The following is a 20,426-nucleotide window of genomic DNA, read 5'->3' on the forward strand; positions in this document are numbered from 1 at the left end:
AAAGAGAATAAGTGCACAAAGACAAGTTTGCAACAGTTATGATTCAGTTCATAATGTTAGATAGGTGTTGTATGTTGCACTGTTACATTATGGTTGTGTCGATTTAGTTCTCGACAACTGTTATGTTCTTTTAAAATTGTTTTCATTTGTGATCTGGATTATTTGTTATTATTATTAACGCCAACATTGGCGACTGTAGGTATGAGTTCACCTGATAGTGTGCATGGGCAACCTAATCTTTCTGTGTGTGTGTGTGTGTGTGTGTGTGTGTGTGTGGTGGCCGCCCACCACAAAACTCCCATTGCCCGTGTTTTTTAAATTCTTGTTATTTTCGCCAGCATATAACATTGGCTGTTGTGTTGTTTTACATGTGAAGAAACTTGACTCGGCATCATGCGAGTGTGTACAGCCACCCCACTTGTGGCGCACACCAAGGACCACAACCATCACTTTGTAGACTCTTTTTCTCTATCCTCCCACCCACAACTGCTATTCTATGTCACCCTTTTGGATGGGCTCTAGTTCAATTTCGGCCTGCTTGGACGCGCCACACACACACACACACAAGCCAATATCCTGGTCAGTTCGCCCCTCATTCACCAGGCGCATCCCACCGATCTCGTTTCTAGTCCCATGCTCTTCCTTTGCTTAGATTTATGAAGAAGCACATGGCCTCTCTCCCGTTTGTTGGATCTTGCAAACATGCCTTTGTCTCTTCCTGAAGATCAATGTCAATTTGGGGAGGCGATCTTTGACTTCTTTCATGGTCTCCTTAGGAACTGGTACGACAATTTCCTCCCTCTGAGGATATGCTCTATGTGTATCAGCTGCTCAGAGGATTCGCTCCCTTCTTTCAACCTCTCTTCATCTATTCCCTCTTTGGATTTGATTTGTGATGAAGCCCCTTGTACACTCCCATTGCATAATAACTTTGGGTACTCGACTTGGCTGTTTCATGAATGCATGGCGATACGGGCCAAAGTCGACGAAGCGTGTATCATTTCTTCAAGAGCTCCCATATACTCACTTTCAATAAACTATGCTCTTACAAAGAAATCTCAGATGATTACATTCCAGATATTGATGTTGAGTGGGTCGAAAGTGATGCCCTCTTCCATAAGATCAAAATCGTTGTGTATAGATGCCATGATTCGAAACTCCTTGGTGTCGACGATAAATCTTTTTATTGTCTTCATGAACTTGCACAACACCCTAACAGGGAAATTGAGGACGTCTTTGAACATGCCATTGATTTCCTACTGACACCTTTTGCATTCCATTCTTCGTGTAGAGGATGTACATTCCTTCAGTGTAGGGAAGTTGAGGGAGGGAGGGTGCTCGTGAAGTAATCTTGTGTTGTGGTCCCCATTCATAGCATCACGGACAATGTAAAAATGTGGGATTCATTTGATCTTCTACGCAAACTCTAAATTGTTGTACACAATTCTCATGCTTTTTGAAAATATTTAGAATTTCTTTTGAGCCATGCTTGTAAATAAATAATAATAATAATAATAATATATAGCGATTGTAGTTAATTAAAAACAAAAGCTTTGAGGATAGCAGCAATGCAAGTAGACTTGAGCAAGAAGAAGCATAACTCACACCACTACAATTATATGAGTACTTTGTGTGTGGTTCTTTTACTGAATGATTGACTGCTAAGTTTCTGTCGCACTGCGGTGGATAATAAACAAACAAATTACTTAATCTCTAAGTCAAGTGAAAATTTCTATGTATACATTCTCTTGCCACACTTTATGATTAGCACTTTTTTAAATTGGACGTACTAACATAAAACGGTTGTTGAAAAAGCATTTGAAATTTATCAGTTATGACCATATTTAGGAGTATGGGTATCCATCCCCTCATTGTCAGCATGTACCCAACAAATTCCTCTCTTCTTACTTTTTCTAGGAGCCGTTAACTTAAAAATGTACAATACTCTTTTGTAAAATGACTAATGTTACTCAAAATTACGTACTTATTGCTATGTCAAAATTTGATACAACAACATGTATATCACCACCCTTCCTTTTAATCTACCCAAAAAAAAAAGTCATTCACCATCATTTACCTATGTGCTTCAACATGAGATCAATAAATACTTGTTGATTAGCTTTGCACTTTATCAATTTTAGAACTCATTCCCAAGTATAATGTTATATACTTGCATAATCACTTAGGGATAGACTACTTGGCACTTGTCTAATCAAGCCCCATGGTTAAGTCTTTTATTTGGATTCGTTAATGGAGCTCAATACTATTGGAATATGAGCCCTATATCCCCACTGATTATCCAACCCTTGCATACCACTCTGTAAATTTTGATAGCACCTTTATTATCCGCTTGTTTGTACTAAAAATTTTCTTGCTTTAATCCCAACTTCGCATTAATTTTATAATTTATGGCTTTTAAAATGTTAATGTATCTAGTGTATGATTAGATTGTTGTTAAATTTAACAAGAAATCATTTTTAGTGCTTTGTTTTTTAGAAACACTTTTGCAGATAAAGCTTGATATAATGTTATCATATCAAGCTCCAGATATTCTCCAGCTATGGCCGTTTATGTCGGACCAACCAATGTGTTCATTTTGAGCATTCAAGAGATCTATAGATAAATATGTGCAAGAGAAAAATGCTCTCTCGCATGTGGGAGATTGTACCCAGTGTTGTCTGTGTCTTTTCTTCTCTCCTCTGTTGTCATGCCGGTGTAGCACTGCGCTCTAGGAGGTGCACCTACACGCGCTCTTATGCTCTCATGATCTTTGTCTCTCTATGATCGCGTGTAGCTTTGACTATGTGTTGCGGAATTCGTCAATTATGCAGATCTGTTAGTTTTATGGCATTTGTTATGTCATTTTTCACATTTTGCATCGTCTTCCGCGCCTCCGTTTGTAGCAGGATAAATTTATTTTACCCCACTCAAGTTTTTTGTTTAGTATTGGTGAAGGCACTCCAACCTTGCTCCCTGCTTTTCTTATGGTCATTTTTTGTGAACTTTAGCGTGGCATTGTCTTAAAGAAGCTTGACCAAGAGTGAATGGTAGCTTAATTAGCTTTTCATGTTAGAGTTCATGCTTGGTTCCATGAGAGTTATGTTTGGTTGCATGCTTGACATTGTACCATGTAGAATACTTGCGTCAACTACAACATGAGGCAAGTAAAGGAGGCTTAACCTTGTTCATGTAACACCACATAGAAACATAGAATAAGCATTTCATGGCCCAAACAAACTTAGTGAAATGGGGATCTTTTGGCATAATCATTGGCCTACTTCCTTCATATGTTGATAGAGAAAGATGATAGATATCGAGAGAATAAATTTTGGATCGATCAAATTTGAGATGACCCTTTGTGCCACCTCCAAAAAAAAAAATTTATTGAGAAAACAAGTAAAATATGGAGAGGACGGGAGATAAGTGAGAGGAGAGGCTATAACATGCATATACCCCGAGGGATCCACTATTTGAAATATCATGTATCATGTGCCAAGGTCTGAATTCAAATCCACTTCACACATTTTCACGAAACTAAACGACCCCTCTTTTTATAACTTGTCTTTGGATTTGGCTTTCTAAAGCCCTTTTGCACATGTAATTTTGCAACTTTTTGAAATTTTAAAAACCTCTTGTAAAAACATCTACATATTTTAAGTTGAAGTTCCCGAACATTCACATAATATGGTGGAGATAGAGCATTGGAGGTTTATAAATTTTAGGTATCTAAACAAAAATGATTACGAAGCACATGTATAGGAGGTTGAGAGTCCATATTACTATGCGCACACAGAGAGAGAGAGAGAGAGAGAGAGAGAGAGAGAGAGAGAGAGAGAGAGAGAGAGAGATTACATTGTAGGAACAATCTCCATATGACTAGTCTTGAACTCACGAAGAGAGAGGTAAGAGAATTTAGATTTTGGAGTCGTGCGATGCCACGGGTATATACACCATAATATCCACGGGTTTATGCGAGGGTAAATCTTACCGTAACTAATTTGAAATTCCAAAAAAACAAAACTTCTCCATGCATGCAATGTGCAAAATTATGCTATTTTGGATTGCATCTCCATCACCAAAAGCTCTCCATCTTCCTCTTTGTCAAGATCCACCTCCTTAAGCGCAATACCTACACAGCCTCATAAATTGTCAAGATACCCTATGTAATCTCACTCAAAAACCCTGAATCACACAATCCCTAAATAATGTATCAAAAAGATGTGTGGGAATCTACAAAGCAACAATAGATATGACACCCATGTGTTCGACCCTCAACGATACCTTGGCAGCGTAAATATGTGTTCAAGCGTAATCCTTTCAAGAATCCAACCTACATCCATACTCTGCCCCAACAACTTAGCTCATGCTCAAGCACACAAGTTTCTAGGGATCTTCAGCCTTCAATACCAACATATTAGTGCTACTACTCTTGTGTGTATGGCATCACAAAACATACTGACAGCGAAGAAAGGGGAAGTCTGAGGTCTCTTTGCCCCTCTAGAATCCCGACTCAAGAATAGCTTGCATAGCTCATGCTCTGAAACACCGCTAAAAATGCTCTCCTTTTGCCTCACAAAACAGCAGAAGGTGATATGTGCCTGTTAGTGTGTGGTATCACTAGCTCCTCTCTTGACACTCATCATCATACCACAGAGAGAGAGAGAGAGAGAGAGAGAGAGAGAGAGAGAGAGAGAGAGAGAGAGAGAGAGAGAGAGAAATGAAATGAAATGAAATGTTATATTAACGTCTTCAAAAGGCCAAAATGACCTATGAGACCAATCAGTTACAAAATAGTGAATCTAATACCATGTCTGGGTACAAAAGAACTAGAAAAGAACTAGAAGTGGAACAAAATACTACTACTACTACTACAATCTAAAACTACGTGGGTGTAGCAGCTGATACAATAGGTACCCGGTAAACTGGATGTAACAGTGTGTGAAACAAAGATGGAAGAAATGGTGAGGATCCATCCTCATCTGCACTCTGGATGTCGAGAGAGTATGGCTCGAATCTTCTGTTGTAGTCTCCGTCGATGCTGTGTAGCTCCTCTCCTCAGTCGCGGTCGTCTGTATCTCTGTAGCTCCAATGCTCGGTCGATGAGAGTGCCAGTAGTGGTCGAATGAGTGTGGGACGAGCTCTGCAGTGGTGGCTGCTCCTCTGGCTGTCCCATATCTAGTGAAAAGAAATCTGTAATGTGTCTCTGGGACTGCCTCTCTCTAGCTCTCCCCAGTAAAGTGTCTCTATACCTGTGTAACTCAAGTAGATATAGTCCAAGACATCTCTGATCCTCATAACTCATGACCCTAGATAGAGGACCAAAACCCTCTCTGAATAAGCAGTGGAAACGCCCCCGTATCTCATAGAACACTGTGCAATGACATATGTAGTGCAACTCTGTCTCTGGCTCTCTCTGGCATAATCGGCATATCCTGCTGTCTGCTGGTATCCCTCTGAATCTACCGGTCTCAATCTCGAGCTGATGTGAGGATGTGCGTATCTGACCAATGGCACAACGCAAACCATGAGACATATGTGTGTCCATGTAGCTGGGTCGAATCACAAACCCATCTCCTGTGAGGTGGAGAAGATGCTCTCTATAGAAAGCCATCTTTGTGCTCAACTCCTGAGGCGGCTCTATCCATGTCCTCCTGGTGTCGAGCTGGATCAGGTCCTGACGAATGAGTCTAGTGATCTCCACCCGTGTAAGAGACAGCGAGGGTGCCTGAAGAGAATACTGGAAAGGGGGCAACCTGTCCATGGTGAAGCCATGCGTCTGAAACCATGAAGTCATCTGTGCATACCAGCATGAAGTGTCCCCCTGTAGAGCTAACTGTCTGGAAGACTCAAGGGCCAATCTAGCATATCTGTCTCTAGTAGTATCCCATAGGCTGTGCACAAAGGACACTGATCTAGTAAGCGCCTCAATCTCCATGGGGGGGGCAGCTAGCTCTGCTCGAATGATCGCGTGAGGTACGGAGGCCTTGGCTCTAATCAATCGGGAGATCATAGATACCAAGGGCCTCTCCATACCTCTCCAACCATCCTGGCCTACAGAAGGTCCCCATACCTGTACCCCATACATCATAGCTGAGGCTACTAAAGTATCAAAGAGCCATAACTTTGTCCGAGGTTCCTGGAACTGAACCTGCGAACACATCCTCTCCAAGCCTCCCAAGGCCGCATAAGCTCTGGTCAGTCTAGTCTTTGCTGCTCTCCCCAAAGAAAACCTCGGCCCAGTGAAGACTATCCCAAGGTAAGTGTATGCATCTGTATACTCCACAATCTCTTGACCATACGTGAAGGTCGGTGCCGATCTCCTGATCCACTGCGGTGTGGTGTTAAACACCATGACCTTGGTTTTACCAAGGTTTACAGACAATCCACTATCCTCTGCAAAACTGTGTAATGCATCCAACTGTCGCTGCATACCCTCTGGTGAGTCAGAGATCAAGACAATATCATCAGCATATAACAACAATGGGATCCACGTCCCTGCCAGCTGGGCACCTCTATCACCCTCTCTGTCAATGTAATCAGACACCTCATCAACATACATACCAAATAGAGTAGGAGACAATGGGCAACCCTGTTTCACCCCGATAGTGGAGTGAACTAAGTCAGATATCCCCTCTGGGGTGCGTACATGTCCCATCACTGATCTGTATAAAGCCATAATCCCCCAAATCAACACTGTGGGCACCCCCATCTCCTGCAGTCTGCGCATCAGTCGAGCTCTCGGTACCATGTCAAATGCTTTGCGGAAATCCACAAAGCTACAATAAATCCGTCTCCCATGTGACCTGCCCTCCTCAATGATAGCTCTGAGTGTCAGAATATGGTCAAGAGTGGAGAAACCCCTCCTGAAACCTGCATGTCCCTTTGCCCGTACACCCTCACCCTCTGCCCAGTTACTCAACTGCTGCTCAATAATGGATGCATACAATCGTGCCAGTGTGTGTCCAACCATAATAGTGCGGTAATTTCCAGGCTCTGTAGGATCACCTGCCTTGAATATAGGCACAATAGTAGACAACCTCCAAGTCTCAGGTAATCCCTCACACATGGCACGATTGAACAACACTGCAAGAACCTCCATCAGCATATCCCTAGCATGTATAAAGTGCTCCGCTACTAGACCGTCATGATCGTAAGCCCTCCTGGTCCTCATCCTGTCAATGGCTCTCTTTACCATCTCAGTGGTAAAGAAGGTGCTCGTAGGTGGACATGGCTCTGTAGGATCTGGAAGGGGATCCTGCCCAGGAACCGTATATAACGATGTCGCATACTGGCCCCACACATCAGGAGAAGTAATCACTGGGGGAGGGGAGTGCTCATGGAAGAGTCGCCATGCCTAGCCTGAGTCTCTACTCAAGAACAACTGATACAAGTCTCACTCCATCTGGGCCAGGTAAGCTCGTTTCTTCTTTCGCACAAGGCGCCGGAAAGCAATCCGCGACTGTCTGTAGGTGATGACTCCTAAATGAAGATCCCTCTGAAGCTGGGCTCTCATCTCTCTGCACTCCTCATCATACCAACTATTATGGGGCATGCTCCCAGAATGTCGCCTCCGATCCGGTTGAGTGTGTGGGTATGCCTCTGATGCTGCATCATGTAGTGTCTCAGTCAATAAAGTAGTGCACTCCTCTACTGAGAGAGAGAGAGAGGATAATTTTTAACGTCATGGGCAAATATCCCAAGAGACCTCAAAGATCTATTTGACGAGAGTTGAACTCGAGACTTGTTAGTCAAGAGGGAAATGGCATACCAATCCACCAGAGAGAAATATCCTTGCAACCATGACCTAGAGATTTCAATTGCTTTAATGATAATGATATTCAAGTTACAGCTGCTAAATCATTAAGAAGACCAATAGCATAGCTATATCACAAGAAATCCGTGTTCACCAAAACCATTACTTTCTCTCCCATGCTTCAATTCTTGGCAGCATTTTATCATCACAAATAATGGGAACCTACAGCGAGTGTCTGAATCTGAATCAAATACTTAACTTTCTTCTATTCTCTCCCTCCTAATGAATTTTTGTAGCTTGATTACAACTGAATATTAAGTTAAATGTTCTTGGAGAGGGCATTGTCTTGGAAAATGGCTTGTACAATGACAAATCGTCCATAGAATCTCTAATTTTGCATTAAAAAATCTTTACAGACACATTGCCCAACTAATGTGAATAATGGAAGAGTTTGTCAGATGGGGAGCCCCATTCAAACTCCTGGCTTCTGGATTGTGATCAACTGCCTTGATGATGTAGATGTTGACGAAGGCGTGCCTTAGGGTTTCCTAGGGAACTTCATCAGATGTTACTACCTCCAGCACGCAGCCGTCCTCAGGGTGCTCCCATTGCGAAAGCTTTCATGTACATCTCTTCATGAATGCTGCAAGTTCTTCCATCTGCTTTGCCGAGTAAGGTCTGAACCCCATGGGGCCGTTCCGCCTCTACCAAAAAATCCTCAGAGCCTACGCTCGGCAGGACAATGCCTGCCTTGGCTCATGCTTTTATACAGTTTGATCCAAAGGGCCCAAAACAGGCTAACCAGACGCGTCATGATGCTAGCAAAAATTGAAATATAATGCTTCTCTCAAAGATTGGTTAGCCCTTTCCTCCAAGGCATTGATACTAGGCATCCTCTCTATCTCATAGACTCCAGAAGGTGCACAACAAAAGGAATATACATTTCTCACGCAGCCCTTACTGTAAGGTTTTACATTTTCTGGTATGTTTCTGCAATAAAGAGCGTCAGATTGGACTACTGTTCAATAGAAAAGAATGAAAATGACCCAGCTTTTAACACTAAAGATGCATACCTGAATTCCGGAATACGCTTTCTCCTTATTAACTCGTGGGTTGTTTGATTTGTTACCACCAAGTAGCTGCAAAACAGTGTAGGAAGGCATCATTGGATTGTCTCAGTAGTCAGCAAGTTCAAACAACTAGCATACCGCAGCTTGCATCAAACTGGAAGCTGTCAGTGACAATTACTAGAATACTTCAGCCATAACAAAATCTGTTTTCACGTATATGATAGTCGGGGGGTCCGGGGGACAGGCTCTCTGGGCCGTCCATCAAGACGACCTTCTGGCACAGAAACAGTGCCTGCAGCTGACGTGTCAGCCATGCCACATTTTGTACTCGTTCAAAACTTACAAAACGTTTCTTACGTCATGCTTACCAAAAGTTTGTGAAATCAATGGTTGCTATAAACATAAAAAATCATGCGCTACAGGTTTCATACGATTCTATTCCAACATACTCACGCACATTTAGCCTATATATATAGCTAGGCACTATCTTTGTGTCCAGCATTTGATGGCTCATTGGATGAGAGTTTAGACATCTTTGTTCATCTAGGATCTGACTCTTACTTCTACATGGCCGTTTGTGGAGACAATGGCCTGATCTATCAATGTTTGTTTGAACTTTGAAAGCGTGGTGTTGTAACTTGTATATAATTGTTGGCTTTGTACCTTTTTTAAGGTAATTTTAAAGTAGGAATATAGATATCCTTACATACATGATTTTTCCAGCGTTTCAAATGCTTCATACCTACAAAACGGGGTTTCGTACATACGTCCTGAATCAGCCTGGGAACACTGCACGCCAACAGCCGAAAGGAAATCCAGACTCCTCCCTAGTGTGCGCTAAGTCAGCAGCAGAAATTGCTGCCAACTCAGCACGCAGAACCTGTCGGCACTAGCTCACTGTCGGCGTTGCCACTGCACCTGTAAAAAACGCCATCTGTAAACCCCCCCCCCCAACCGACTATAAAGGCCGAGAAAGGATGGCTGATGTCCTTTACCTACACCTTAATGTTCATTGTAGTGCATCACCTACCAACAGAAAAGAACAGACTGAACAACTTTAAGCACTCAAATAACATTGATGCACAACAGACGGGACGCGGAGTTCCACCCCAAGAGAACACTGGCCCCAAACCTTGGCGCCCCTTTCGGTAAATTCTTTATATTGCTTCATCATGGTACAACTTTCATGGCTCTGCTCTGCATCTTCCGCGGGTAGACTGCCAGAGTGAGAGCCCATGGGTCATATTTAAAGGCCCTTGGCCTCTAAAAGCAGTTTACATGAAAAGCTTCAAAATCTAAAACCATCTGGTCCCAAAAGCTAACGCCCAAAGCTGCCAACACGTTTCACGGAAATTCGTACGGCTACCATGTCATCAACGTAAAATGCGGACGTCCATACAGCTGCCACGTCAGCATGTTAGCACGAATTGGGACAGTCCGTACAGTGTTTGCCACATCTGCTGTTTATGCCAGGTCTTTTTTGGGTCCTGCGTAGCTGTATTATAGGCCCCATCGAACGGGGTCCCATAAGTTGGTAAAGACTTTTTCTGTTGCTTCTTCTTAGGGTTTAGGCCCCTTGGCCGGGGTCTGCATGTTGGTTCCGATCTTCAGTGGCTTAAAAGAAGAGTAATCGTCCGCGATTACAAAATATCTGCAAAACAATTCAAGTCAGCTCAAATTTTCCGAGGTTAATTCTGAGGGACAATCAGCTTTCTCATTCCAAATCAGACCTCTTCATATCCTGAGTCATTGACTTCCCAGAAGAATCTCATCCAAAAAGGAGTATATTCTCATTCCAGATGGGAGCTCTTGATTTTCTTGCATAGCAAAATTAGCCATCACACCCAAACCACGTTGATCTCTAACGGGTGTCTTGATGCACTAAAATTACATACCAATTAGAAATATTCCATGGTTGGCACATCACAATGCAACACAAATGCTCACATATACATGTTACAAGACGCAACGAATAACGCCGCTAAGCACCCCCCTTGAGACAGATGGTCTGCGATATGAAGCTACTCAAAGACTACCTCGTCACTCCCCTCGCAAATAATCTAAAAAGGTTCAGGCCATGAGCTCAGAGGACTAACACAACCAAACGCTAACCAGACCGCAACCTGTATCGCTTGGAGGTTTCAAGCATACAACCAAACGTTCCCCAGACATCCCATCTGTGTCGTTCGGAGGTTCAAACAATACCAACACAACATTTTTCACTACTCCACCCAAGAGTAAATCACCAAGCATTGAAACCAATATTAAAACTAGAGTCAAACAATTCAAATCGGCACCAAGACACGTTTAAAACAGATACCATCCATTTCAAAAAGATCCCAAACAGAATCACCAAACAAGTTCTCAAAGAAAACTGCTAAATCAAACTGCAAAAGCATTCTCGGCATCAATCAAGCTGTCCTAAAACCTGCACCAAAAAATTAGGGTTAGGTTTCTTCCAAAAACTTGTAGCCGACCCACAGCATGGTCCATAAGCTCTTTAATTGTCAAAACTCACTTGGTCAAATAGTGTTCTTGTAGCGGTGATGATAGTCCAATGATATAGCAATCACACTAGGCCTCCAAGGTGATTGGTTTAAGAAGAGAAACCTGCTGAAAGACGTCGAGAACTTTCAAGTTGTGATCTGCTAGGGTTTCCGTGGCAAGCATTTCAAGATACCCCACTCTGCCAGAAGCTACACTACAAGCAAGATGTCTAAAGGCATGTAACTTCGGGTAAAAATTTTCTTGAAAGCTTGCCAAGTCCTTGGAGTGTGCGGCTTGGTAGCTATAGACTTCTACCACTGCATGGCACTGCTCCTGAGAAAAACAATGGCTTATGCCCCGTAAGACAGAGCGATCAAGGGTGGGAGTGCTAATAAGTTCAGTGCGGGACATGAAGATTCTTTGATAAAATTTCCTGTAAAACTCGGAAGCTCCATCTTGCTCTGTCTGCTCTTTGGTAGGACTGACATGCTTTCAGAAAAGCACACGCCTGAAGCTCTAATACCACTGTAACGGGACGGGCACCACGTGCCAACGGAAACAGACTGAACAACTTTAAGCACTTCAAATAACAATCATGAACGACACACGAGACGCGGAGTGCCTGAGTTCCACCCCAAAAGAACACTGGCCCCCAAACCTTGGTACCCTTTCGGTATTTCTTTATATTGCTTCAACATGGTACAACTCCCATGGCTCTGCTTTGCATCTCTTGTGGGTAGACTGCCAGAGTGAGAGCCCATGGGCCATATTTAAAGGCCCTTGGCCTCTAAAAGCAGTTTACATAAAAAGATTCAAAATAAAAGCATATGGTCCCAAAAGCTAACGTCCAAGGTTGCCGGCATGTTTCACGAAAATCCGTATAACTGCCATATCATCAACGTAAAATGCAGGCATCTGTACAGCATAGCAACTAAAATAAGCATATTTTATTTAGAATACGGGACGTCCCGTATTGAAACTTACACTACATCTCATAATGTTTTTCTATTCTAGCGTTTTTTTGCTCAAAAGGTATTCGATCCTAACGTCTTTTGCTAGTTGATCAAGTGTGTTTTAGAGCTTCATGGTGCTTGTTTATGTATGCTATGGTTAAACATTGACGAGTCATTGAGAAGGTGCATGAGCCACTTCATTTCTAAAAAATATCTAAAAAAGTTGACGTATTTTATTACTTATTCTCAAAAATATGTCTAGTACAAATATTGTGCACCACGTATTAAACGTCCCGTCCCGTACCTTGGCCGCTATGCCGTACAATTGCCACGTCAGCATGTCAACGTGAATTGTGGTAGTCTGTACAGTCCCTACCACGTCATCAGTTTTTTACGCCAAGTCTTTTTGGGTCTTGCTTAGCTTTATTATAGGCCCCATCGAACGAATTCCCATAAGTTGGTAAAGACTTATTTTGCTGCTTCTTCTTAGGGTTTAGGCCCCTTGGCCGGGATCTACAGATTGGCTCCGGTCTTCAGTGGCTTGACACATCAACAGTTTGTGACATCCTTAATCTCACAATGCAAAACGTGAAATCATAATTTTTAAAGCCTAAGATTATGGTAGAAGAAATCGTCAAATCTGAAACTATTAAGAGTGTGTGTCATGTGAAGCCTCTAGGTCAACAAAATTAGCAGTAGGAAGCCAAAATAAATAAGAGCATTTGAGTCTCATACGACACGGCATTGGCAAAGCACCAGAAGCTAAAACTCTATGAAAGACACAAATAGAAACTTGGCAGTTGAGTGAGCCATGGGAAGCAGGATGCAGGCACACTTATGGACAATAAACTTGAAGCTTGGACGAAGAAGATGCAAAACACATAGAAAGTGATGTATCAAGAGAAGGATGATGAGATTATGCTTCCATTTCGGAAATACAAAACAATGCATGAGTAGTGGAAAAAGATGGCTGGGAAATAAGGGGCAATCGAGCAACTCAAAACTCAGTTGTTGGCATGCTAATCAGAGATAGAACGGGTCACCAAAGAAGAGGGAGAAGTGGATGAGATGCCAAAAGTCAAAACACAAATTTTGACGCAAAAATCACATGTAGAAGAGGGATTGAATGCATGGACTGATATAAAAAACCGTGAAGAGAACATCCAATGGATTGAGGTGGCAAAGAAGCAAAAGTCCGTCTAGATGTCTACGTCTCCAAAACCAACATCTACACCTCCTAAACCAACCTCTTATGTAATCAATGAGACTTTGGAAGAATAACGAAGGAGAATAACGAGGGCACTTCACGTGAGGGGGGTGAACCGTCTAATGATGAGAACAATGTGGAGGAGGAGACTTAAGGAGCTATACAAGCTCGTGAGGCTTCAAAACCAAACCCATATGGCCACTTGGAAAGTAAAGAAGAGAAAAAGAAACCCCAATGAAGTGGGAGAAACTTCCAAAGATAGAGCCTTTATACTTCGTTTCTCAACAATGAAAACTAGGAAGTACTTTGTGAACTTGAGGAAGAGACGTAAGGATATATACATCTTTTTGCGATATGATTTCACCACTAATCAATTGGCTCATATAGGCCAAAGATTATGGCTGCCTGAAAGGAAGGGAAGGTTGCTTTTTATCGAGGAGGAAAACAATACGATCCTCGAGCCAAGTTCTAAATGACGCCATAAGACCTACGAGACCACTCTAAAGCTAGCTGTATGGAATTGTAACAGAGCACTTAAAATAGATGTTGCTACCTTCGAGGACACCTTTTGAGAGAGAGACATCACTTGTATAGAGACGGATCAACCACCAAATGGGGTCTTGCCTCCACTATCAAGCAATTTTATACAACGAGTTGCATCATAATGTACAAGAAGTATGCAAAGATGAACAAGCACGATATATGTCGATCCGGGTACGACTTGAGAGTCACACACCACTCTACATTGCCATTTGTTACTTTGCACCCATCACATCTCATTATGCTCTTCTGGGGACACACTCACCATATAAGGCCATGGATGAGGATATATGGGAGTTCTCGAGAGATGGAAATGTGATAGTCATAGGTGACTTCAATGCAAGGACCGGCAATCATTAGGTGCCCTTCTATGATACTTCGGAAGAGCTATCACAAGAGGTTGATTCACATGATTTGGGCATTGTGAGAGCTTCATAGGATGCAGGAGAGGTGACAGACTATGGTAGATATCTACTAGAGATGGGAGCAGCACATGGCTATTGCAAGAGGTTGACCCACATGATTTGGGCATTGTGAGAGCTTCACAGGATGCAAAAGAGGTGCCAGACTAGGGTAGATATCTATTAGAGATCGGTGCAACACATAGATTGGTCATTCTAAATGGCTTAGTCAGATGGCCAAGGTCTAGTGGGCTTCGCAACATGAGGTGTAACGGGACGAGCAGCAAGTGCCAACTAAAAAGAACAGACTTAGACAAACATTTAGCACTTCAAAGAACAGAACAAAGAGAGACATTTCACACGACACAAAGTGGCAGAGTTCCACCCCGAGACTCCACTGCATTCAGTTTTCTCATTCCATAACGGAGCTCCTTGATATTCTCGCGTAGCAAATTTATCCATCACACCCAGACCGCGGTGATCTGTAACGGGTGTTTTGATGCAGTAAAGTTACATACCCATGCAATCTCACCCAATTACATCACGATGCAACACAGATGCTTACATATGCATGTTACAAGACACAATAACATATAGTCGTTGATGAACGCTCCCCCCACAAATAACCAACCAGGTCCGAGCCATGAGCCATTCAACAACTCATTCATCACTCCTCCTGCAAATAACCTAAAAAGGTTCGGGCCGTGAGATATAGAGACCTTTACAACAAAACGTTCCCCAAACCGCAGCCTGCGTCGCTTGGAGTTTCCAAGAGTAAATACTTCTCAGACTATATCCAATTTTCTTTTCAATAGTCCTCCCGCAAATAACCAACAAGGTTCGGGCCATGAGTAAAGCACCACTTTTCACTATATACTCCTGTCGGAAAAGCCCGAGCCATGAGATATTCAAACATTATTAAGCATCAATTCTTCTCTTCAATACTCCTAGCCATGAGTATCCAAAAGTTTTCCAAGAATATTGAAACCACAATCAAGCAATCTCAAATCGGCAGCAATACAAGTTCAAAACAAATAAAATCCATTTCAAACAAATTCTAAACAGTATTTTCAAACAAAGTTCAAAAAGTATCTAAATCCAAAGCAAAATTCATTCAAGGTTTTCTTCTCACACTCAAACTTGTCTTTCTGCATCAAAGTGATGGTACGGTTCTGGATCTGGACGGTTGCATCATTCTTGTCACGTCACAATTGCCTAACTTCATGATGTGAAAGTCTGCCTTGCAATGGTACACTTGGATAGTGATTGGAAGAGCACCAATGAGAGGTACAACTCTTTGAGTTTGCCTAATGGCAGTTCTTCAGCTTGTGAATCGTATTTAAAGTCCATCTGCTTGAAGACGTCAGGATGGATAAAATTCTTTGTAATGTACCCAAGATTTTCCAATAAAAACTATTTCAATACTTTGCAAAAGTATTTGAGGCTCGCATTTTTTCTATAGTCATAAACAGTTAACGGAACAATCGGACCCCAGAACTATTAATTATAGCTCTTACACCCGTGGAAACAATAAGTTAATATAAAAAATTTAAGCTTTAAGTTTAGGTTTAAAGATAGGAGTTGACCCTTAAGAAAGAAGAAGTATTTTTAGGAAAGGAGTAGGAGTATTTTTAATAAAGGAGTATTTTTAGAGAAGCAAGAGAAATAAGTCAAGTTCAGAGCTTCTTTTCTTCTTTTTCTCAAATTAGACAAGCTTCTTCTAATATTAGAATCTCAAACTCGCGCATTGAGACGTGTGCGTGCGCACCCAAAAAAAAAAAAAAGGCCACGGATGCGCGCGAACTTATCTTCCTACTTTTCGCTATTCTTAGCTTTTGATTTTGGCCTTGAGAGCCTATATAAAGACCCCTCTTCCCTCACTTTCAACACACACACAAAAGCTCTCAGAAGCAGAAGTTCTCTTGCCTTGACGCCGAAGGTACTCGAAGGTACCTTCTCTCCCTCAACCTCTCACCTTCAACCCATCTCCATCTCCAAATCTATCTCTACCGCAGTCTCTCTCTCTCTCTCTCTCTCTCTCTCTCTCTCTCTCTCTCTCTCTCTCTCTCTCTCTCTCTCTCTCTCTATACGATACGACACGACACGATACAATGGCTCCGAAGCGAGTGACACGAAGCTCCAAGGACACCCCTGTCGTTCCTCCTCCAAAGAAGATGTAAAGAAAGCTATCAACTACTCCAATCATAGCTCAAGTGGAGGTATCGGTTGCGGAAGAAGTTGAAGCTGCTCAACCTCAAACATGGAAGATAAACGAACATGTGCTAATCCGGTAAGAAAAATTTGTAATTCTGCATTGTTATACATACTGACCTTGTAAGTCAAGCTTAGGAATTCTTTTAAACCGTCCAAGAAACGTGATTGAATGACAAGAAACAAGCATATGATTTCATAGAACATTAAAAGATTTGTTTGAAAAATTGTCATTGTTTGATAACTTGTTATTGCTTGATAAATTGTATTGTTTGATAACTTGTTATTGTTTGATATTAAGAGTTGGTTGATCATGTCTAAAGAATCACTTAAAGAGAACAATTGCTGAAGAAATATCTTTTGTTCCTTGCGGCTAGCGAGATGATCCCGCAGTTAGCGCGGAGAATAAGCTTAACTGCGGAGAATAAGCTTAGGTTATCAGCCGCTGAGATTATCAACCCTCTTGCGGTTAGCAAGATCCCTTATGCCTTGCGGGTAGCAAGATGGAAAGTATATGCAATTCGCGGTTAGCGAATAAGTAAATCATTTGCAAAAGCTTTGTTGGTTAGACAAAGAAAGTCCGTAGATAGCGGCAAACTCATTAAAAAATTGAATAATTTCTTTTGTTGAAATATAGGACTGTCTTTTATTGGGCCTCGTTTAAGAAAGAATTGTTTTGGTGATGTTTGAAGGATCGTATAAAAGAACCTGTACCCGGAATTAATAAAGGAACACTGCTTGTACATGTAAAACAATATGGTAGTAATTAAAAAACAAGAGGAACAGGTGAGTGCGGTGTGGAAAGTGGGAGACTAATATCCAAATGGATCTATGTCTAAAAATGGGTGGACCCGATTAGTCGCGTACTTTCTACAAGACTACTAGTTAGTTAAGAATAAGTCTCATATCAAATTTAGGGTATATAAACGACGGCCGTACTCTTTAACGTAGAAAAAAATGCATTGTTTATAAATCTCAAGTATGCCAATGAGGTTTTCTTTTTTTCCGAGAAAAAGATCCTTCTATTAGTTAATAAAACTGCCCATAGTGCTACAACCACCTCTACTAGAGAGGGCTACAACAATCATAAGGGGAGACTCTCCCCTTGATAAGCAACAGATGTACAATGAGGGCTAAATCAGGAGATGGGAGCAGAGAAAAGCCACACAGGCGGATGGTAGTGCCATTTGAGCTCACCCCGGACCATGGTGAAGAACGGCCCAGGACGCCAGAGTCGAAGAAACATCTCTCTACACTCCCGCATGCGGTCGCAGCTGCCTTTAAGTCTCTCGAACTATCCCTTGAGAGTATGGATTAACTCCAGCCAAAATCTCGAACAGTCTCTGCTGGTGGCACAAGGCAAGTCTCGAAGATGCGGAAGCAACGGGCCCGCCAAATGAACCAGAGTATCAAGCCACAGCCGAGCTCCCAACACACCTCTCTCTCATTGCACCACTCCTGAGGGCTATGTAGCAGACTGTAGGGTAGGTCGATCCTCCTGTATCACTATCATCCTGCTAGTAGAGGATAGCTCAAACTGTAGTGCAAGGCTCGTAAGAGTGGACCAAGCAACGCCCCCCAAGTATATTGTTGTGTTGTGGAAAGAGTTGGCATCAGCCGAAGAACCCAAAGCCAAACCTGTTGTGCCATGGGACAGTCCCATAGACAGTGACGCTAACTCTCCAAAGGATGGTCATAAGCTGCGCATGCTGCCGGAAGGCCACTATGTACTAGCCAGCTTCCCACTGCGATAGCTCTATGTGCAGCTAGCCACTGAAACAGAGTGACTCACCGCGGCTGTCTCGCGTCCCACAACCTCGCCCAAAAGACTGACAAGAACTCAATTGTGGGACCCTCCTCCTACCAATGAGGTGCTGCTGCACGACTAGCCTCTCTCCGAGTTGCTACTATGTGACGTCCCATTTGAGCAGTGTACTGAAAGAAAGGGACCCCTGGATGGTCGCTTGAAGAGAAAGGGTCCCTCCAACCACTCTCCAAGATCCCACTGCAGTTGTGCCAGTGGACAGCTCTCCCAAGCCCACAGCCTCCAATGGCCTGTCTCAAGAGCTGTTGGGTCGGCATCTATGACACAAGTCCTCTCGCAGATGCCCACTACTCGGATCCTCTAAAACAACACTCTGCAACCTGTGGGGCCTCTACTAAGACTCTGTGTAATCGACTCTCGTTCTGTAACTCAAAAAACATGGAGGGTACAGTATCTGAGCAAGCCCAAACTGCGATAAGGACCTCTAGTCACGTGAAGACCCCCATCCATCTGGGCGTTGCTGACTCTAGAGGTGTAAGTCACTTAGTTGGTGCTGCCTCTGTGATGTCTTGACACATGCGTTGCACCCCTCTCATGCCCTGTAGCTGGATGCTCTGAAGCTCCTCTGACAAACCTGAGAACTGCAGCCAGTCACCTAGAGTGCGTGTAGGACCCTCTGCCATGGGACCCCAAGAAACATGAGGCTGACCACCAACCAAGTGGTCTCTCTGAGTGTTGACCACGGGGTTCCAAACAAGGGGTTGTCTCAGGCGCTCCTCCGTGCAAGTGAGATGGTGCTGCTCCAGGCCTCTACGTAGCTGCTCCAAGGGGCAATCTCGGAGCTCTGAATCCAACAAGATCCTCTCAAGGTTGTGAAGCATCGTGCTCCCCTTCCTCTGTCTATCTGTCACAGTGAGGATCATTGGTGCATGGTTTGCAAAAGATGTCACAGCCAGAATGCAAACTGACCCACCCAAGTCACAGAGGTGGTCACTGGCATAAAAGCTATCTATCCTAGATAGATTCACTCCTCCCACTCTACTGTCCGAGTGAGAGAAGGCCAAGCTGTCTGGGGGCCTAACAAAGCCAGAGTGCTGCCAAACATCTGAAACCCTCAAAGTCATACATAGCCACGTGCACAGTAGCATGGCTACCTCCAATCCTGTCAAAGGGGTCCTCCAGCATGTTGAAGTCACCACCAATGCACCATTGCTCTGCATGCAGCAAAGACTCTACAATGTGAGATCAAAACTCAGCACGTGCACTCGCCACATTGGGCGCATAGATGTTCAGGAAGCCCAAGAGGCGGCCTTGAACCTGCAAAGTAATCCACTGAGCCCTGCCAGGCACATAATGCCTCTACCCACAATGGCCTACTGCCAAGAGTCCGCAATAGTCATACATACCCCTCCCTGGATACCACCAGGTCCAAATGCAGCTGACCAAAATGTCTCATATTGTCCACGTAAAAGCTGACCACAACGTCTAATGCAGCTCTCACAAAGATGATGCTCCTACAACATAAGAATATCAATCTCTCCGCCCACAAGGCATCGCTGAAGCTCCTAACGCAATCGACCCCGCTGGCGCTGAAATGGGGCCCACCTAATCCCTGCACATTCCATGAGACAATCCTCATGAAGAACGAGAAAGAACTAATGCTACAGCAGCAGCTAACAGTGCTATCTTTGAGGTTGGCTTGGATGGGGAATAATCCGCATCCGAGCGTCTCCTAGATAGGCGTGACTGCAAAGAGTGTCTGGCCCAGGCCCAAGAAGAGCGTGCCGTGCGCAGGGCAACCTCCTCTGTCTAGGAGTCCTCATGTATGTATACATAGCATGGTGGGCTCTGCGTGTCAGCAAAGAAGTGTACCACAATGTGTGTACATCCAGCCGAGTTTGGAAGTGTCATTGAGAACTTGGCCAACGGCCACATTCGGACTATGCTAAACCAAATGCTTCAAGGTAAAGGTTGACAATCTGAGGTGTATCTGCCAGGTCCTCCTGCTCCATCCACTTCGCATCCAATGCGGGTGTTAG

General features: G+C 43.3%; 1 protein-coding gene across 5 annotated transcripts in view; it reads right to left on the reverse strand.

The window, feature by feature from the left end:
- Positions 1–7,930: 7,930 nt before the first annotated feature.
- Positions 7,931–20,426, reverse strand: part of LOC147424753 (protein S-acyltransferase 10-like) — an 85,865-nt gene continuing 73,369 nt past the window's right edge. For all 5 annotated transcript variants that reach the window (XM_086500318.1, XM_086500315.1, XM_086500317.1 and 2 more), the window contains 2 exons: positions 8,827–8,892; positions 7,931–8,743 (listed from right to left, as the gene is read on the reverse strand). In XM_086500318.1, the coding sequence (XP_086356444.1) occupies positions 8,572–8,743; positions 8,827–8,892 (238 nt within the window). In that variant the 3' untranslated portion in view covers positions 7,931–8,571. The remainder of the gene's footprint in view (positions 8,744–8,826; positions 8,893–20,426) is intronic.

The sequence above is a fragment of the Adiantum capillus-veneris genome, chromosome 25 (assembly GCF_014529385.1).
Source record: "Adiantum capillus-veneris isolate H3 chromosome 25, ASM1452938v2, whole genome shotgun sequence".
In the NCBI taxonomy this organism is placed as follows: domain Eukaryota; kingdom Viridiplantae; phylum Streptophyta; class Polypodiopsida; order Polypodiales; family Pteridaceae; genus Adiantum; species Adiantum capillus-veneris.